Genomic DNA, 18,414 nt, shown 5'->3' on the forward strand with positions numbered 1-18,414 from the left:
GACTATTTTTTTAATTCCATGAAGGTAGAGCCCAAAAAAAGTGGGACACGAGGCATTGCCAAAAAGCCACAAGTAGCATCAGTGCATGCCAGAACACTTAACACTAAACTATCATTTCTCTGTAAAAGTTCCGCTGCCAAAGTACTCACAAAAGCTCGAAGCTCAAAGATAGGTTTCATGTGCAGTTAAATTCTCCCAAAGCAAAACTGTACAACAATATCCTGTCCCTCTTACGTCACCATTTTATAGACAACACTTTCTCAGGATCTTAATTGAGATAACGACGCACACCTGTGTCAACACTCTCTGGCAAGGCAGCCTTATCAATCATAATCCTTTAAGTACACTCCAAAACAGCAGAGCGATATGACAGAAGCAATCTGTTGCCTTTCCTGGTGCTGGTGATGTGTCTCTCCCACCAGAATGATGACATCTTTAAAATACAACAGACCTACTTTTATGAGTCTTTAAAGTTTTAACTGTAAACAGCTATTATGCTAAATAAGCTGAAATAACCTCTTTTGCACTCGATTTCAACAATGACAACTGTACAGCCAAAACTTGCAGAGCAAGCTCTGCAGCCAGGTCTCAGCAATGAAGCTGTGCATCTTATTTTGCAGCTTTAAATTTTATGAGCTATGCATAACTGGATCCCTGCAAACAGGACAAATCAATAAACCCTGAGGAAGCTTTAAAACTGAAATTTAAGAATGTCCTATGTTAAAAGCAATCAGAGCAAACCTACCCCTACCATAAGTGAAAATATTCAGAAAGATACAAATGCAATAGCAAGCAAGAGAAAAAAAAAAAAAGTAGTCGTCTTGGTAACTTGGGACAGAAGGGAAGGGAAGAGCTTCTACTTCTGATGGGGGAGAGAGAGCTTCAGCGACAAGAGACCTGTGAAACTACTGCTAACAAGTAGGCAGCTTCCCCAAAGCAAAAGCTGATGAATAGGAAGGGGAAAAAGGATGGGGAGAGGGGGCAATGGGTCGCCACCAGTACCGAGATAAAAAGTTAAAACCTCGTATTTATCAGCAAAAATGTGAAAGCTTTCATATAAAAACAGAGAAAATCGGCCAGATGCTATCTGAACTCCGTCTACCTGCTAATGAATGATCAGCCCTTCCTTTTCACATATTAACACAATTCTATGTCAGACGCCCGGCAGCCGCGGCCAGCCGAGCAGCAGAGCCACCAACGTGCAAATAAAGCAGAAAATAGAGACATCCTTAAGAAATGAGTCTTAAATTTGACGTAGAGCGGAGCTGACAACCACAGCAACAGAACTATAAATTCTAAATGCTTTAATATCTTGCAGGATTCTCTCCAGTCCTCAACACCAAAAAGAAGAGATAAAAGAAAAAACAACAAAAAGACTAAAGCAGCCATAAGGCCCAGAGTGGCAGGAGGCTGCGACGAGGGCGTCTGTGTGACAGGCTCAGATTCTCGGTGGCACAAACCTCCACGGCTCCATTGCAGAAACCAACAACCTGCACGAGAGCCGACAGGGCAAAGCCGTCGCGCGTGGACGGAGGGACGGTGACACCTGGGGCGCCCGGCGAGCACCCACGCAGCCCACGCCGACGGGCCGTCCCGTCGCGCGCCGGGCACCGCCGTGGCCACCGGACCCGCGCGAGGACGCGGACTTGGTTCCAGGGGCCGGAAGCCCGGCCGCTCGGGGAGCGTTCGCGGCGGGGTGGGGGCCGCGGTGCGGGTGGGGCCGGCGGTCGGCGGGACCCCGGGCTCACCTCTCCTCCGGGGCGCGGACGCCTGGGCCGCGGACGCTCCCTCGTGGCTGGCGCGAGCCCCCGGCGGGCGGCGCGCGCGGGCCGTTACCAACCGTTACCGTGAGGGGCTGCAGCGGCGGCGGAGGAGCGGCGGCGGGCGGAGCCGGGGGCGGACGCTGAGGCGCTGCTGGGCCGGGAGAGGCGGGAGCAGAGGGAGCAAGGCGGAGACGACCCGGGGCGCGCTCGACCCGCCCAGCCCCGGGCGCTCCCCGCCACGAGGTGGCGGTGGGACACGGCCCCCGGCCCCTCTGAGAGGCCGCCACTGGCCCGCTCCGCACTCCCTCAAGCTCTGGCCGTCCGGGCCGCTCGCCCTGCCTCAGCCTCGGCCGGCCTGCAGTCGCCTTGGTCCCACCGTCCTCGCCACCGCTAACGCCCGCTTCCCGTCTCCATGACAATAGCGCAGCCGGCGCCCCGCCCAGCCCCGCCCCTTCTACGCCGTGACTCTGAGGGCAGCGGGCTTACGTCAACGGGGGCGGGGCCAATAGAGGCCAGCGTCCAATCAAAGGTAAAGACAGTGTGAGGGAAAGGGTTGGGCGGGCCGAGAGAGTCCCGGAGATTGTAGTCTGGGTGGGTCAGTTCGCCTGTGGGGCGGAGCGTAGAGGAGCGGGGCGGCGGGGAGGAGTCAGTGCGCCTGCGTGAAGGCGCGCCACCGAGAGCGTGCGAGTGTACGTGTAGATGGGTGGCTTAGTGTGTACCCGGGTTGGAGCTCAGGAAATAAAGTCTATCTCGCCTGTCAAAGTCATTGCGAGAAATTTTGATTGTGGTCGTGCTTCGGCTTGCGTGTAGCCCCATTATAAAAGGCCACAAAGTTCCAGATATTATTCAGCTCCAGCACCGTGCCCAACACTGTGCCAGACTGTGTCCTGGTTCACCAGCACCCCTGGCCTGTCCCAGAGTTGTAGTGTGTCTGTGGCTTGTGGGGGGTGGGGACGGGGGTGCAGAGGCGGGCAGAAGGTCTGTTTTGTATTCCGTGTGGCCGTCGTGGGCAAGCACTCTGTGACTCAGTTGTGTTTGTTTGCCTCGCCAGCGCCTCGCTGAACAGTGGTCGGGTTGGGCACTGCTCTGCGGAATGTTTGCAGTGGAGAGTGGGCGGGTGCGCGAGTGCGTGCGAAGGGAAAGAAGACTTAGTTGAACAAAAGGGAAGGCGGCCCGCACCCCTCCCCACCGGCCTGGCAGGGCGAGCTACCCATGGAAACAGCCAAGAAAGAGGCTGCAAGGCATGGGGAAAAAAGTGTTCCAGATACCTACCCGGGTGTAGCTGCTTCACGATCAAGCACCTTTTGCCCACTACCTCTCCTCTAAAGAAAAGCCACCTCATAGTCCCGGCCCCTCGCCCCCCCCCCCAGGTTTCCTCCTTCGACGTCCGGCAGGGGGTTCTGTGGAAGGGAGGCCCGGCCTAAGACGTGCAGACGTCCAAGGCCTGACTCTCGCCCACCTGCTGCTGCTGGCGGAGAGGGGCAGTCCTCCCGGACTCGCTGCGCCCTGGGCGCAGGCATCCATCTGGCTCTCCCAGGGACCTTAATTCCGGGCCTCCAACTCGCTCTGGAGCCCTTGGAGTGGGAGGAGAAGCCGAAGGTGGAGGTGGACGGCGACCCGCCGCAGAACCCAGTCTGCAGGCGAACAAGAAATCCGCTAGCCCCCAGGTTTACTGTGGTTTGGAGAGCGCAGAGCATTCGCCGGCGCACAGTCCGTGGCCTCATTCATTCCCTTTGTGCTTTGAAGCGGCCCGACTGCGGACCAGAGCCCGTGGGGCGCCCAGCCCTCCATTCTCCCCGGAGTTAGCAGGGGAGGAAAGTTAGAAGCAATCGGCTTGCCTGGGATGTGATTGTCATCCTGGAGCCGGCGCTCGAGAGTCTGAGCGAAAGAGAGAGGAAGAGAGAAATCGGGAAGGGGAGAGGGGGGAGACAGGGAGGAGGGGGAAGGGAGGGGGCAGCAGAGGAGAGGCGGGCGCGAGGGAGGGGCGAGGGGAGCGCCGGCGAGCGGGAGAGGGAGCCGGGGAGGAAGAGGGAGAGGGCGAGGCGCGCCTGGAGGCCGGGTTGGCTGCGGCGGCCCAAAGGCTCCTGCCAGTCCTCCCACCGACTACACCCCGGGAAGGAGGAGCTTCGGGCGCGCACAAGGCGTCAGGATCCTCAATTTCCAACTTAGCATCTTGGCAGGACCTTTGCGAAGCCAAAAGCAGAGCCCCCCGGTGCAAAGAGCGAGGGGGAAAAAGAGAAAGCAGCAAGGGGGGAAAAAAAAAAAAGGCCAGCCAGGGCAAGCGAAGCGCGCAGAGGAGCGGGCGCGGCGGTCGCAGCCGGAGGCTCGAGGGAAGCCAAGGAGGAGGCGCTGCGGGCCCGAGCCCGGGAGCCGGGGCCCGAGGAGCGGCGGCCCGGGGCAGCCGGAGGCCAGGTGCCCTCCCGCCTGCCCTCGCTGGGCGCCGCCCGGCTCGTTGGCGGCCGCGGCGCGGCGCGCCCCATGCCCGTGTGTGGCCATGTCCTACCCCCAGGGCTACTTGTACCAGCCGTCCGCCTCGCTGGCGCTTTACTCGTGCCCGGCATACAGCACCAGCGTCATCTCGGGGCCCCGCACGGATGAGCTCGGCCGCTCGTCGTCCGGCTCCGCTTTCTCGCCCTATGCCGGCTCCACTGCCTTCTCCGCGCCCTCGCCGGGCTACAACTCGCACCTCCAGTACGGGGCCGACCCCGCGGCGGCCGCCGCCGCCGCCTTCTCCTCGTATGTGGTGAGTGAGCGGGATCCGCGGCGGGCGAGGGCAGCTGAGGCCCCGCGGGGCGGACAGGAACTGCGGGGGACACCGGCCTCCGCGCCACCGCAAGCTGTCCCTGCCTGGCTTCGCGGCTTCTGGAAACTTGGGCGATTGTCTCGCTCGGCTTCGCCCGGGCCTGGGGCTCGGGAGTTGCCCGGAGAGGAGAGCCGCGTCTTCCTCGCATCTCAGAGCTGGCGGGAAGGGGCTTTCGGGGAGCGGTTGCTGCAAGGAGAGAGCAGCATTTGGTTCAAACAAGGGCTCAGGGCCGCCACGCGAGTATTATTTTTGGTTTTGCCATTTTGGAAAAGTAGTTCAAAAGAAATAGACCCGAAATCTGAGCAAAAGCGTGCTAAGTCTATGTAAATGTGTTCCGCCTCGCCTTTAATTAGTTCTCCAAAATGTTGTAAATCCTTAATCCTGTTTTTGCAATCCGATTTGAAGGTATTAAATTTCTGAAAAGTCGGCGGAGTTGCGGTGCATCCGGGATTTTTCGGCCGGATGCATGTTCTGAAATTGCGAGATGGCTTTGGTTTGGGATAGCACTTTTGAGGGGGTGGGGGTGCTGGACTAAGGCTCGTCTTTTCGTTCGCATTTCTCTGTGGAAAAAAAAAATGCCCGGGCTCCCTCTACTCTCTCCCCTTGTTCTTAACGTGCAGCCGCTGGGGCGCGGGGCGCGGAGTTGTCGCCGCTCCCAGGCCTCCCTCCGGGTTGGAGGGCCGGGCCGCGGTGGCCGGTTCGCGTAGGGGACAGATGTGCCCGGGCAGACAGGGACCTACAGGTTGGCACCGAGGCCAAGACGGCTTCGGTCCAGATTCAGAATTTGGTGTCCCTGCTGCCTTTTGGGGAAGGGGGTTATCCTTGGGTCTGAGCCGGCCAGCTCTGCCCCAGAGGACACCAGAGTGCGGGCCCGCAAACCCTGAAGCGCAAGGAAGTGTGCAATGGTTACTCAGGTGAGAGTTGGGACAGTGGCCAACTCTAACCTCCTCTCTACCTGTCCCCCGCAGGGCTCTCCCTACGACCACACACCGGGCATGGCGGGCTCCTTGGGGTACCACCCGTACGCGGCACCTCTGGGCTCATACCCGTACGGGGACCCCGCGTACCGGAAGAACGCCACTCGGGACGCCACGGCCACGCTCAAGGCCTGGCTCAATGAGCACCGCAAGAACCCCTATCCCACCAAGGGCGAGAAGATCATGCTGGCCATCATCACCAAGATGACCCTCACCCAGGTGTCCACCTGGTTCGCCAACGCGCGCCGGCGCCTCAAGAAGGAGAACAAGATGACGTGGACGCCGCGGAACCGCAGCGAGGACGAGGAGGAGGAGGAGAACATTGACCTGGAGAAGAACGACGAGGATGAGCCCCAGAAGCCCGAAGACAAGGGCGACCCTGAGGGCTCCGAAGCAGGTTGGTGGACGCGGGAGGAAGAAGGGAAAAGAGGGGTCGGAGGGGGCACACGGGGCCTGGGGTTGGGAGCAGAGGTCTCTGCCTTTGCGGGCGAGAACTTAAGTCCCGCCTTGAGGCCTCCGCGCCTCTGACCGCCTGGGTTTCGTCTGCAGGACGAGCGGAGCAGAAGGCTTCTTCGGGCTGCGAACGGCTGCAGGGACCGCCCACCCCTGCCGGCAAGGAGACCGAGGGCAGCCTCAGCGACTCGGATTTTAAGACGCAGTCCTCGGAGGGCCGTCTCGACGCGCTGCCCGGGCCCCCCCGCGGCGGCGGATCCTCCCCAGCCGGGCCAGCGGCTGCTCGGCTGGCCGAGGACCCGGCCCCTCACTACTCCTCGGGTGCGCCGGCGCCAGGCCCGCACCCAGCCGTGGGAGAGCTGTCCACCGGCCCCGGCGGGCCCTCGGTCATCCATTCACCGCCGCCGCCGCCGCCGCCACAGGCGGTGCTCGCCAAGCCCAAACTGTGGTCTCTGGCAGAGATCGCCACATCTTCGGACAAGGTCAAGGACGGGGGCGGCGGGAGCGAGGGCTCCCCATGCCCTCCGTGCCCCGGGCTCGTACCCGGGCAAGCCCTAGGAAGCAGTCGTGCGTCGCCAGCCCCGGCGCCTTCTCGCTCGCCCTCCGCGCAGTGCCCCTTTCCCGGCGGGACCGTGTTGTCCCGGCCTCTCTACTACACGGCGCCCTTCTATCCCGGCTACACGAACTATGGCTCCTTCGGACACCTTCATGGCCACCCAGGGCCCGGGCCAGGCCCTACTACCGGTCCGGGCTCGCATTTCAATGGATTAAACCAGACCGTGTTGAATCGAGCGGACGCTTTGGCTAAAGACCCGAAAATGTTGCGGAGCCAGTCCCAGCTAGACCTGTGCAAAGACTCTCCCTATGAATTGAAGAAAGGTATGTCCGACATTTAACGCGGGCTGCGTCGGTCCCGGACTTTTCTAATTTATTAAAAACATGGCCTTGGCAGTTATTTTCCATCACCAAAAAGAGAAAAACAACAACAAAACAAAAACACTACCCCTCCTATTCAAAAGTTTATAGTTTAAGGAGATGGATGACATAAAAATGGAAACATCTCCACACAAAAATGTCTTAACCAACTGAAAAGAAAAATTTAAAAAAAGGATTTGTATTACATCGTATTCTGTATATTTAATGTAGCATTTTTGTATTTAAATTGATAATTCAATATCTTTGAAGTAAATTATGAAATCAAGACACCTGTACAGGCATTTAATGGTTTTTTTTTTGTAATATAAATATACACGTTTGTGTTTTCCCCAAAACTGTTTCATAGTTTAAAAATACAAGTTTAATTTAATTTTTTACACCTATTGATTTTTCTGGGTATGAGCTAAAATATTATTACAGAAAGAAAACAGGTTATACTCTTAGATTTAAAAAGTAAAAGAAACTGCAGCCGCCTTTGTAAAATGCAAAATATTTAATTAAAAGAGATTTTAACATAATCAGAGCCATCATTACTTTTTAGAAGCCTCAATAAACTGTCCATCGCCTCAGACAAAAGGTGCAAACTGAACTTTTTTCCAAGTGGGGAATGAAAGGTTTCGCAGACCCTGGAGCGCCAGAGGGAAGCCATAATTAGGCAGTGAGCCCCGGGGAACCTGGCCCTGCCCGGAATGCAGATTTGGATCGCGGCTGCGGGCTGCTTGGAGGAGATTGGACCCCGGAGGAAGGAGGAGGGGACCCAAGTGTGTGCCCAGAAGGGAGAAAAGATGGCAAAACCAGCTAGAGACACGCACCACGCGAGCACCATCGCTTAACCTAATTACTTCCAATCAGTGTCGTGTTTTATGCAAAGCAATCAGCTGGTGAACTTTGCTAATGAGTTCGATTTTATGCCGGATTTAGCCCTTGTTACTATTTCAAAGGCGCCGTGAGCTACGCAGGCGGGGATCGCTAGGGGAGGCGGAGGGAGAAGGCTTTTCCAAGTTACTGTCTTCTCTACCCCTTCAAAATTGGGCATTGATCTCGTCGTTGGATTTGATTAAATTAGTTAGGGTGCGGTCCCCGACGGTGCGGGTGGCGGACGGCCCGGTAGATCCCTGCGCAGCCGCGGGCCTGGGGAGGTGAAATGGGTGAGGGGACGGTTCCCTGCTTTCACAGGTAGGTGTCACACTTGTCCTGAATTTCAAGCCTGCACTTTGCAGAGTCGGAGATTCGAGAGTGGGCGGAAGGACTGGGTTTGGGGAGCGTGGCACAGCCGGTTGAGGAAGCGAGGGGAGCCCGGAGGACCCAGCCCTCCACTGTGGGCCTCTTTTGGGCCAGTGGCCTTCAAAAGTTCAGGGCCTAGATAACGAGGCCATTGGGGACTCAACCAGGCTTGTCTTCGCTTTAGCACTTTTCCCGGCTCAGCAAGCATCGAGTAGCTACAAATGAATTTTTGAGGTCTTATTTTCTGGTTTGAATCCCGCATGTTTCACCTCAAAATGAAAAGTGGTCACGTCTCAATGCCAAATGGTAAAGAGACGCCGCCGGGCACCGCAGCGGGCCAACACTGGGTTCCGGCTTCTCCGCGGTTGCTGGTGTCTCCATTTTGCTCCCGAGATTTTGAGTTGGAGACGTGTTTCACTTCGTGGGAAATTTTCGGTGATGCGGCCCGAGCGGAGGGCAGGTTACAGCAAAACACACCCCACCAAGAGGAATTAATTTGCTCCATTAAACTCAGCCCTGAGTGTAGAGAGAATGTGTTTGTACATAACACCGGTTTAACTAGGCTAAATCAAAATGGCACATATTTGCATTTCTCCAGGAGATTAACGCTACTCGGTTTTTAAAACACACCCCAAACTTTCACCGGAGCTTTTATTTTTATTATTATTATTTTTTTTTTGCTTAATTCAAATTAAACAAGTTTGAAAGCTACGTTGTCCAGATGTTTTAGCGAACTGCCATAGACATCAGAGTTTAAACTAGTGAGAAAATTCATGCAGGGAAAATTGTTTCAAAGCTGGAAGTGCGAATGATTAAATATGCATGAGACAGAGAGTATTTTATTTTTGTCCCTTTAATTATGATTTTTTTTAAACAATTGAATTCCAGAGATGATTCGCCCTCCCCCCGGCCCACTTCCCTGCCCCCTCCAGCCACCGACAGCCCAGTTCACAATCAGCTCCCTCCCCGCCCCCTCCCCCCCCCCCCCGCCCAGTTGAATCTGCAGCCCCGGGAGTCACCTTCTCTTCTAAAAAAGTCGGAATAGGCCAGTCCCCTTCTCTTAAGAGTTTAAGAGCGACATCCGCTCCGCGGGGTTTTGGAACCATGGGCCCTAAACCCTACCCAACGATTTTAAAAAGAAAATTACAGGCCTCCTTGTGTTGCCAGGCGTATGCAAATGGCGCGGCGCGGGCCTCCCTAGTCAGACTGCGGAGGGACCGAGCTGGGAGCCGAATGCCCATGGGGCTGCCTGGGAACGCGAACCGCGCGCGCGGGAGAGCGCGCGGCGCTTCTCCCCAACGAGGGTTGTGCGAAGACCCTTCCGGCTGGGCACCGAAACTGCCAGAGGCTCGACGGCTGATGCCTGAGCCGCTGCCCCTGTTCGCCTCCCTCCTGCCGGTGGCCACTGCAGGGTCTAAGGTTCTTTGCTTCCTGCCTCTTGAGTCCAAGCCCCCAATGAAGTCTGGGGTTGTCTCGTTTGCTGAGCTAGGTTTCGATCGCCAGCGGTTTTTCCGGTTTTGAAGCGGCCTGCCCGGCAGATCGAGGTTCGGGACATTTAGGAACTGCCTCCCGCGTTGAATCCTAGAAGTAGTTGCGTGTCTTTGTACCCTCTCAGTTCCCTCCTCCAGCCTCGGCTTTGCAGCATCGCAGGCGGTCTCGAAGGCAGTGCGTCTTCGAGGTGCTGGAGGAAAACTTCGGGCATGTGCCTGGTACCGGGTTTGTTCACGGGCTTGGAAGAAGGCGCAGGAGTTGCGCCTGACAACTCCTAAGAAACCTCGCCCTGGTTCTCCGCCGGTGTTTGCCGGCCACCTGAGCTTGGCAGGCTGGTTCCGGTCCCCAAGAAGCGCCCAGCTTGGTCTTTAAGGACTAGGAGGCGCTGGATCCTAGGCACAGAGGTCGCAGGATCACGGAGTGAGGTCTTTGCAGGCAGTCCCCTGAGACAGTGTCAAACGAGGGATGGGCTGGGCCTCTTCTCTTTCCCCTCTGCGGGCTGAATACGTTCCTTGGAATATAGGGGGTGAGGAGGAACAGCCCAGTCAACCCTCCACCCCCCACACAGGGCGCTTAGGCTGGCATGCAGGAGAGGCTGAGGAAGGTGGCCTTTTCCCTTCCCAATCTCTGGCTCGGGGTGTCAGGGCCCGAAATTTCGTTCCCCCGGCCAGGGGGCGAGGTCTGCAGCGAGGCCTCCGAGTTGGCAAACTCCTCGGGGCTCCTCATTCCCATGACGTGCTCTGCTCTTGGGGCCTGGAAAGATGCAGGGGGAAGGCATGCCTGCAGTTTCGGCACGGGACATGCCTCGTGGCTCACCTGTTCCCCACAACTAGCTGCCAACTCGGGCGGGGCAACGGGCAGCGCTCTGCAAAAAGCTCACAGCGAAAGGAACGTGATCGAGCTCACAGGAGTGAGCCGGGCTCGGATGCAGTTTAGGAAGGGCGCCGCCTACTGGTCGGTTCGCTGAGGCAGGGAGTTAGGCGAGACCCAGCAATACCCTCACCCACTTCAGGGCCTTATCTCTGAACCTGAAGCTGGTGGCACTTAAACTGCTCCACCGCCCCCCCCAATTCGCCAGAGCCCCACCGAGAGAGGCGTGGGAACTGGAGGCCAGAGTCCAGTCCCGCCCGCTTAGCTCCAGGATCTGAACCCCGCGTGCGCGGCCCGGGACCCAGGACCCAGTTGGCATTAAGGATTTGGGGCATCAGGGTTCGCGACCAGGAGAGTCTTAACCCTGTGGATTTCTGCCATGACGTCGCCACAGTCTTCGCCACGGGTTGCAGGCATTGAGAAATATGCCGGAGGCTGAAGGAGCCTGCGGGTGGGGACCCCAACCTTGCGCAGCCCGGGCCATACGCCCCTGCTCGGCTCCACTTCTGGTCCTTGCATTTCCGCTTCTGCCGTCCTGTCCAGGTCGGGGCTCTGGACCTCGGGCAGTTTTGTTTAATTTGCGGTTTGGCATATCCGGGGCTACCATGCATCAGTGCCCCCAAAGACCGTTCCTGTCTGAAGAGCTTTTGGTCTGTGGGGTACACATAGGAAAAGGAAAAAAAGACCCAACCCTCCCACATTGCTCCAGACCCTCGGATTTCTAAGCACTTTTAACGAAGTCCGCGTTGCAAAGCAGCCCGAGCTCACCAGGGCTTCCCCCCAACCGAGTTCTCTCCTGTGCTTTCCAGAAGCTGGTGCCAATGGGTTTCCCCCAGATACTCGAAAGCTCGAATTCCTGGTATATTGGTGGAAAGCGGGTCGCGCCCTCGGCCTAGCTCTCTGCATCCCTTGCCGCTCGGCCTAGAACGGGAGGGGAATCGGGCCCGGCTGGGGCCTTGGTGGCCCTCCGAAACTGGCCAAAACTGCGAGACCGTCTCCACTTCCACCCCGCGGGTCTCCCTTTGTGGCCCGGCCAGATCCGGTCTCCTTTTCGTTTCGGCGCTAAATGTAACCTGGGTCCCAGCACAAGGCGGCCCAGGTTGTGGCCTAACAGGGGAACGTCTCGGGGGCCCAGATACAACTCTGGCAGCGCTCCCCTAGCTGGTCTTCCCCCGGGGCCGCTGGGGGTCTCTGGCCTCGTACAGGCCCCAGCACTGGGTCCCCAAGGCCACTCGTCCGGTCGCTCTAGTTTCAGGCTCTCGGAGGAGCCCGCCTTGCCCAGACGCCACTTTCCCAGTGAAATCTGCTTTTATTTGCTCCGAGCAAACCCCGGGCTCTCAGCGCTCCCGCCTGATGGATGCAAATGTAAATGTGCACTTATTTAATTGGATCAGGCCCCAAGATAAAAGAGATAAACGGCTCCCCGTTTGCTAACTTATTTTCCAAGGCATGCGGCGCCGCGTGGAGGGGAAGCAAATGAAGAAACAGCGCGTCGCCCGGCGCTTGAGCTCTCAGCGGCCTCAGCGCTTGGGCCCACCGGCTCCGCGTGGCTGCGGCTCGGTGTCTACCTCTTTGGCAGGGGCCTTGCCTGCTGCCTAGGGTTCCCGCGGAATCTTCTGGGCACCAGGCTGGGAAAGTGGGAAGGCGCGACGTCGGCTTCTCGCTGGCAAACACTCCGCCCCCTCGCCATAACTTTCTCCACGCAGGCTTGTCCTCTTCTCCTTTCCTGCCCAATTCCCTTTGCTTAGGTCACACTGGCCCGCCTCGTTCGATAAAAAATCCTTTCTCCCACCCTTTCCTCAGGCATGGTCTTCTGCCCCAGGTGTCAGTTTCGGAAAGAAAGTCCTGAGGGCCATGAAAAAGACCAGGCGCGCTCCTCTGGCTACCAGGGTCCCCGGCGCAGTCTTTTAGCTGGAAAGACCCCATTTCTTGTTCCGAGGTATCCTTCTTTGGGGACCTGGGATTCCATTCTGAGTCAGCTGGAAGCTGGGGGTAGCTTCCCCCCCCCCCCCATAATGTGTCCGCGCGATATACACATGCCTTCCATAATTCCAAGGGGCCGCGGAACCCGGACATCCAGACAGTAAAAGGAGAAAGGGCTGCCCAGATCTTCGCTTTCCGAGGCCTGAGTTCAGAACCTCAGCGCCCGCGCGTCCTCCTCCCTGACTGCCAAGTTTGTTCCCCATATTTGGGCCTTGGCTTTCCCAGTAAAGTTTCTCTTCTGTTCAGATGGTCTGGGGAAGAGGCCGGGGTGGGCGAGGGCGAGAGGCTGGACGAGACAGCCGGCACAGGAAGAGTGAAAAGGAGCCGGGAGGCGGTGAGCCCTAGGCGGAGACCCTCCCTGGCCAAGTATCCCCCAGGGGCTGGGCCGGGCTAGGCCCGGCTGGCCAGAGCGCCTCGGCCGCGCCTCATTCCCAACGCGCTGATGGATCGGCTTGTCGGGAGAGCCCTGTGCGCGGAGCCCATCAGAAAGCACTTACCTCGCTAAACTGAAATTACTGTCTTTTCAGGGGCTAATTTGTGTAACTCCCATGGAGGGGCTTGGAGGGGGTTTGATGAGGCATAAAATGATGATTAATGAATTTATTGGCCACTGCTAATCAAACAAGGGCTGCAGAACTTGTGTCTGCAGCAGCGGCCTGACGGCGGCGCTCAACACGGCTGGGTTTCAGCGTCCGAGAGCCCAGCGCCTGTAAGGATTCCCCCAAGCGCCTGGCTTTGGGTGCTTTCCTTGGCCTGCTCCTTGGGTGCTTCCTGCTATACGCTCCGGATTTGGGGCTCTGGCTCCAGCCGCACCACCATCGCCTCCTGAGGGCCGGCTGTTCAGACCTGAGGGAGGCCTGGGCTCCAACGGCTGCAGCCCCTGGGGCGGGGGAAGCGGGGTGGAGGGGGCAGCCTTTCCAGAGTCTTAGGAGCGGCCTAGAGTGTGGCCAGGGCGCCTGAGGCAGCATATTGCTGGAAGGACAGCTGTCCTCTAGAAACGTCATAGCTTACTGGCTGGGTGCTTAGACCTTTGGTGGCTCAGTCCTGCCTGTACAACTTCCAAGCTGTGTGACTCGGGACAATCAAATAGCCTCTCTGAACCTGGCTGTTCTCAGTGGGGCTGTACCATCCATGGTTCGGTGAAGAAGATAGTGCTAGACACATAGTTATCCTTCAGTATAATTATTAGAGCCAAACTCTAAGATTTCAATTCGCCAGGGACACCAACCAAGATCTGGGGGTGGGAGACAGAGGCTTTGGCATTCTGGCTTCAGGGGGAGGATACTGCCTGAATTGCTGAGGCTCCTTAGCACCCTCCTCCCCTCAGGCCTGCATCTGCCTCTGGCTTTGCATCCCTCCCTAGGGCTTGAGGAGCCCTGGTGGCACAATGGTTAAGAGTTTAGGCTGCTGACTAAAAGGTTGGCAGTTGGAATCCACCAGCTGCTCCTTGGAAACTCTGTGGGGCAGTTCTACCCTGTCCTATAGGGTCACTATGAGTTGGAATCTCCTTGGAGGCAATGGGTTTGGTTTTCTAGGGCTTAATCCACAGGGTAGGGGGAACCTTGGGAGGCAGTTAGACAGGGGAGTGACTGGATCAGAGCTGAGGCATAGGGAGCCCACTGGGGCTCCTTATGGTTTGTCTATTCTGGCAGAATTAAGTTCCAGGTTAGTTGGCAGGACAGTTCACTCATAACTGCTCTTTGTCTGCAGACTCCTGTCTTTTGGAATCTGTCCACCAGGGCCTTTTATTTTGGCCTTTTTCACCAGTGGAGAAACAGAGGTTCAGGAAGTGAAAATGTCGTGCCCAGGCTCGCACAGTGAGTTTATGGGCGGAATAGAGCCAATCAAGAGCTGATCAAGAACCCCCAGCCCATTAACTTATAAATTCAACTTGAATTCTTTTCCCTGGGCACAATGCACCACCTTATCTCCCAGATCTCCCAGTAACCTGCTTTACCTGTAGTCTCTGCAAGACATCCCCACTCTGCTGAAACAGAAGGCAGGAAACACTCTTCAGAGGAATGCCTAGGCTGGTCTCCACGTGAGTGAAGTTCCACTTACGCCCTCCTTTCCCCTCCTCCAACAAACATTAACTGAGCACCTATAATATGTCAGATGCACTATTCTAGGTGTCTATGGTGCAGCAAGGAACAAAACAAAGTCCCTGCCCTTATAGAGCTAACATTTTAGAGGGAGAGTCAGAATGGAAATAAATGAGTGTGGTAATGACTCGTTACGATGTCCAGGTGATGAGTGGTATAAGAAAAATGAAGTAGGGTAAGGGAGCGGAAAGGAGTTCTGGGTAATGCAAATGGTTAAGCACTGGACTACTAACAGAAAGGTCGATGGTTCAAAGCTACTCAGAGGTCCCTTGGAAGACAGGCCTGGTGATCTGCTTCTACAAAGTCACAGCCTTGAAAACCCTGGGAAGCAGTTCTACTCTGCACACTTGGGGTCTCCATGAGTCGGAACTGATTCAACAGCAACTAACAGCAACAGCAACAAGGAAATGGAAGACAGCGTGCTATCTCAGAAAGGGCCTCAGGGAAGGCCTCCTCTACGAGGTGGCCTTTGAGCAGAGACCTAAAAGAAATTAGAGAATAGGCCATGCAGATATTTGGAGGAAGAGAGTTCAAATGGAAGGAACGGCAAATGCAAAGGCCCTGTTGTTGTTCTTGTTAGGTGCCATGGAGTCAGTTCTGACTCACAGGGACCCTAGGTAGAACAGAACGAGACACTGCCCAGTCCTGCGCCATCCTCACAATCCTTGTTATACTTGAGCCCATTGTTGCAGCCACTGTGTCACTCCATCTTATTGAGGGTCTTCCTCTTTTTTGCTGACCTTCTACCAAGCATGATGTCCTTCTCCAGGGACTGGTCCCTCCTGATAACATGTCCGAAGTACATGAGATGAAGTCTCGCCATCCTCACTTCCAAGGAGCATTCCGGCTGTACTTCGTCCAAGACAGATTTGTTCATTCTTCTGGAAGTCCATGGTATATTCAATATTCTTCGCCAACACCATAATTCCAAGACATCAATTCTTCTGCAGTCTTCCTGATTCATTGTCTGGCTTTCACATGCAGCAAAGTCCCTGAGGTGGGGGCAAGCTTGCACGACAGTGTGGAGACCTTTGTGGGGTGAGTGAGAGGGGATGAGGCCAGGGCAAGCTAGGGCCAGGTTATATGGGGCCTTGTAGGTCCTGGTGATACCTTTGGGTTTTATGATGATAGGGAGTGGGGGTGGGGGGACATGGGAAGGTTTATTGGGGAGCGACAATCGTTTCAAAGGCATCCCCAGGTGTGAAGAGCCTGGGAGGGTGGGAGTGGCAGCAGGGCCAGCTAGGAAGCCCATACAGAATCCAGAGGGAGTTGATGGTGTCTTGAACTAGGGTGGGAGTCAGAGAGGTCAGAAAACGTGATCAGGTTTAGACTGTTTTGAAGGTAGGGTCAATAGACTTGCTGATGGATTGGATGTGTCAGGGCGAGGGAGGGAGGAGAGAAGGCAGGAAGTTCTGGATGCCTTCAAGGATTTGGGCCTGAGCACCCAGGTGAATGCAGGTGCCATTTGCAGAGATGTCAAACATTATCAAGGGCTGAGCAGGGATTTTTTTGTTTTGCAGGGGTGGGCAGAGGAGATACCCTTTGACCTGAGCCCCAGCCCTTTGGCCCCGAAAAGCAGCTCTAGTGGACATGCTGAGCTTCCAGGGACACAGTGCACAATGTCCAGGGCTGGTGCACTTACCCAGGGAAGATTCTCAAATGGACAGATCCTCCCTCCTGAAACCCAAGATCCTAGGGCTTTCTCTGACCACTTCTTCACTTTTATTTCTGTCTTTTTCACCAGTGGAGAAACTGAGGTTCAGGAAGTGAATATGACTTGCCCAAGTTCACACAATGAGTTTATGGGTGGAATGAAGCCAAAAGCCCAGGTCTCCTACCTCCTCGGCCTGCTCTCCCCACCTCATCCAAGCTGAGTTCTCCAGGATATCTGTATTTTAACAGAGAAGTCCTGGAAACAAAATGCCTTAAGAGAGAGGAATGAATTTATAATGGTGGAGTCTCAGACACTGTGACAGGCTGTCAAGGGAGATATTTTTAGGCTTGGCCAGGAAACATCTTAGCCTTCCTCACACACCCGCCTCCTCAGGACTCCGCATGTGAAGTAGACATGAGGGAAAGCTCTGGATGTGCCATCTTTCCCAGAGCCTCGACAACAAGGAGAAACTGGGGCTGCGTCCTCTGCCAGGGACTGTTTCTTTCCCTAAATAATTGCCATCTGAAAAGGTTTGCTTATTTCTCCCATTGGAAGTGATTAATTGCCTTCTCACATGATTTCAAATAAGGCAAGCAACAACGAATGTGCCCTTGCTCGTCATTTTCCAGAACAACTCCTATAAAACAAAGATTCGAGTTGGGGACAAGACCCCAAATCATGGGCCTTTCATGCATTTATTTTGGAAAAAAAAAAAAACCTTTCGGATGTCTCAGCTTGACTGTTGTTTTTCCTCAACGCTTTCCTTGACTCTGTGTTGTATATATTGTCAGCTTGGGGCCTTTTTTTTTTTTTAAACTATCGGTATCTTTGTCCCCAAGGGAACCCATAGGCCCTTTGGAAAAGCATCTCTACGTCTTTAAAGCTGAGCAAGACATCTGTTAGCCCTAGATTTCGAATACACTCACACTTCCAGAGTGTTCCAGACGCCTGTCACACTCCACACACACACAGTTGTTGTTCCTGAGACTTTTTTAAAAAATAGGTTTGTACCACGAGGTTTTTTTGTTTGTTTGTTTTGTTTTGTTTGTTAGTTTTATTCACCCTCTATTTGTATCCGGTGTCTAAATCCAAATCCTGTGGTAATAGGTGGCTCTTTCTTAAAATACTCAAATGCGTTAAGATATTCATTGGTAGCTGAAGACTGACTTTCCGGGATCACAAAGAAGAGTGGATTGATGGCAACTTGGAGAAAAGGGCTCATTTGGGATAAACACCACCTCTTCATTCTCATCAAGAGCGTGGCAGAAAAATCCTTGGCTTGGTTCATTTTTGTTGGCAGAGTTCCCCCCTCCCCCAATTCTTTTATTTTCTTTCTTTCTGTCTCTCTCTTTCCTCCCTCCCTTCCTTCCTTTCTCTCTGAGTGGTGCAAATAGTTAATGTGCTCGGCTGCTAACCGAAAGGTTGGAGGTTTGAGTTCACCCAGAGGTGCCTCAGAAAAGAGGCCCGGTGATCTACTCCCAAAAAATTAGCCATCGAAAACCCTATGGAGCACAGTTGTACTCTGACACACATGAGGTTGCCATGAGTCAGACATACTCAACAGCAACTGGTTTTAAGCCTATGTATTTGAATTTCCCATAGAAGTATGAATTTTGAAAGTACTCTGGGGTCAGAGAGATGTGGGTACAAATCCTGGCTCTGTTTTATTATTTTAGATCAATTACTGAACCAGATTAGATGACCTGAGGCATCTAAGTAGAGGGGCCCAGGACCTGTGGTGATTGAAAGGTGGGCCCTGGAATTGGACTGCTTGGATTCCAGTCCCATCCATGCCATTTGCCTGCTGTGCCACCCTGGACAAGTTACTTCACCTCTCTGAGCTTCAGTGTCCTCATCTGTAAAATGGGGATAAAAACAGTATCTACCTCAGAGGGTATCTCTCAAATGAGATAACGTGTACAAAGCTAGGCAAAGCCCATGGCTGGCTTTCAACAAACAAGCTTTTACAATTATTTCTACTCAATAAATGTTACTGTTATTAGGTGCTGTTGAGTTGGTTTTTGACTCACAGTGATCCCACGTGACAGAGTAGAACTGCCCCATGGGGTTTTCTAGGCTGTAATCTTTATAGAAGCAGATCGACATGTCTTTCTCCATGGAGCTGCCGAAAGGGTTCAAACCACTAACCTTTCAGTTA

At 55.0% G+C, this 18,414-nt stretch overlaps 1 protein-coding gene and 1 long non-coding RNA gene across 10 annotated transcripts in view; one reads left to right on the plus strand and one right to left on the minus strand.

The window, feature by feature from the left end:
• LOC126064929 (uncharacterized) overlaps positions 1–2,170 on the minus strand; it is a 41,763-nt gene extending 39,593 nt beyond the window's left edge. For all 7 annotated transcript variants that reach the window (XR_007514689.1, XR_007514690.1, XR_007514686.1 and 4 more), the window contains exon 1: positions 1,749–2,170. This is a non-coding gene — a long non-coding RNA (uncharacterized LOC126064929). The remainder of the gene's footprint in view (positions 1–1,748) is intronic.
• Positions 2,171–3,870: 1,700 nt separating this feature from the next.
• Positions 3,871–15,640, plus strand: IRX5 (iroquois homeobox 5). Of its 3 annotated transcripts, XR_007514719.1 has the most exons (5): positions 3,871–4,506; positions 5,535–5,940; positions 6,093–6,875; positions 15,372–15,496; positions 15,587–15,640. XR_007514719.1 is itself a non-coding variant. In XM_049864733.1 (4 exons), exons 1-4 carry the CDS (start codon positions 4,258–4,260, stop codon positions 15,386–15,388), a joined length of 1,455 nt encoding a protein of 484 aa, XP_049720690.1. In that variant the 5' UTR covers positions 3,871–4,257; the 3' UTR covers positions 15,389–15,555. The 3 variants fall into 3 exon arrangements, 2 of the variants coding, with proteins under 2 accessions (XP_049720690.1, XP_049720689.1); XM_049864733.1 differs by lacking the exon at positions 15,587–15,640 and having other exon boundaries at positions 15,372–15,555; XM_049864732.1 differs by lacking the exons at positions 15,372–15,496; positions 15,587–15,640 and having other exon boundaries at positions 6,093–7,250.
• Positions 15,641–18,414: the final 2,774 nt, after the last annotated feature.

Source organism: Elephas maximus, chromosome 21, assembly GCF_024166365.1.
Source record: "Elephas maximus indicus isolate mEleMax1 chromosome 21, mEleMax1 primary haplotype, whole genome shotgun sequence".
NCBI lineage: Eukaryota > Metazoa > Chordata > Mammalia > Proboscidea > Elephantidae > Elephas > Elephas maximus.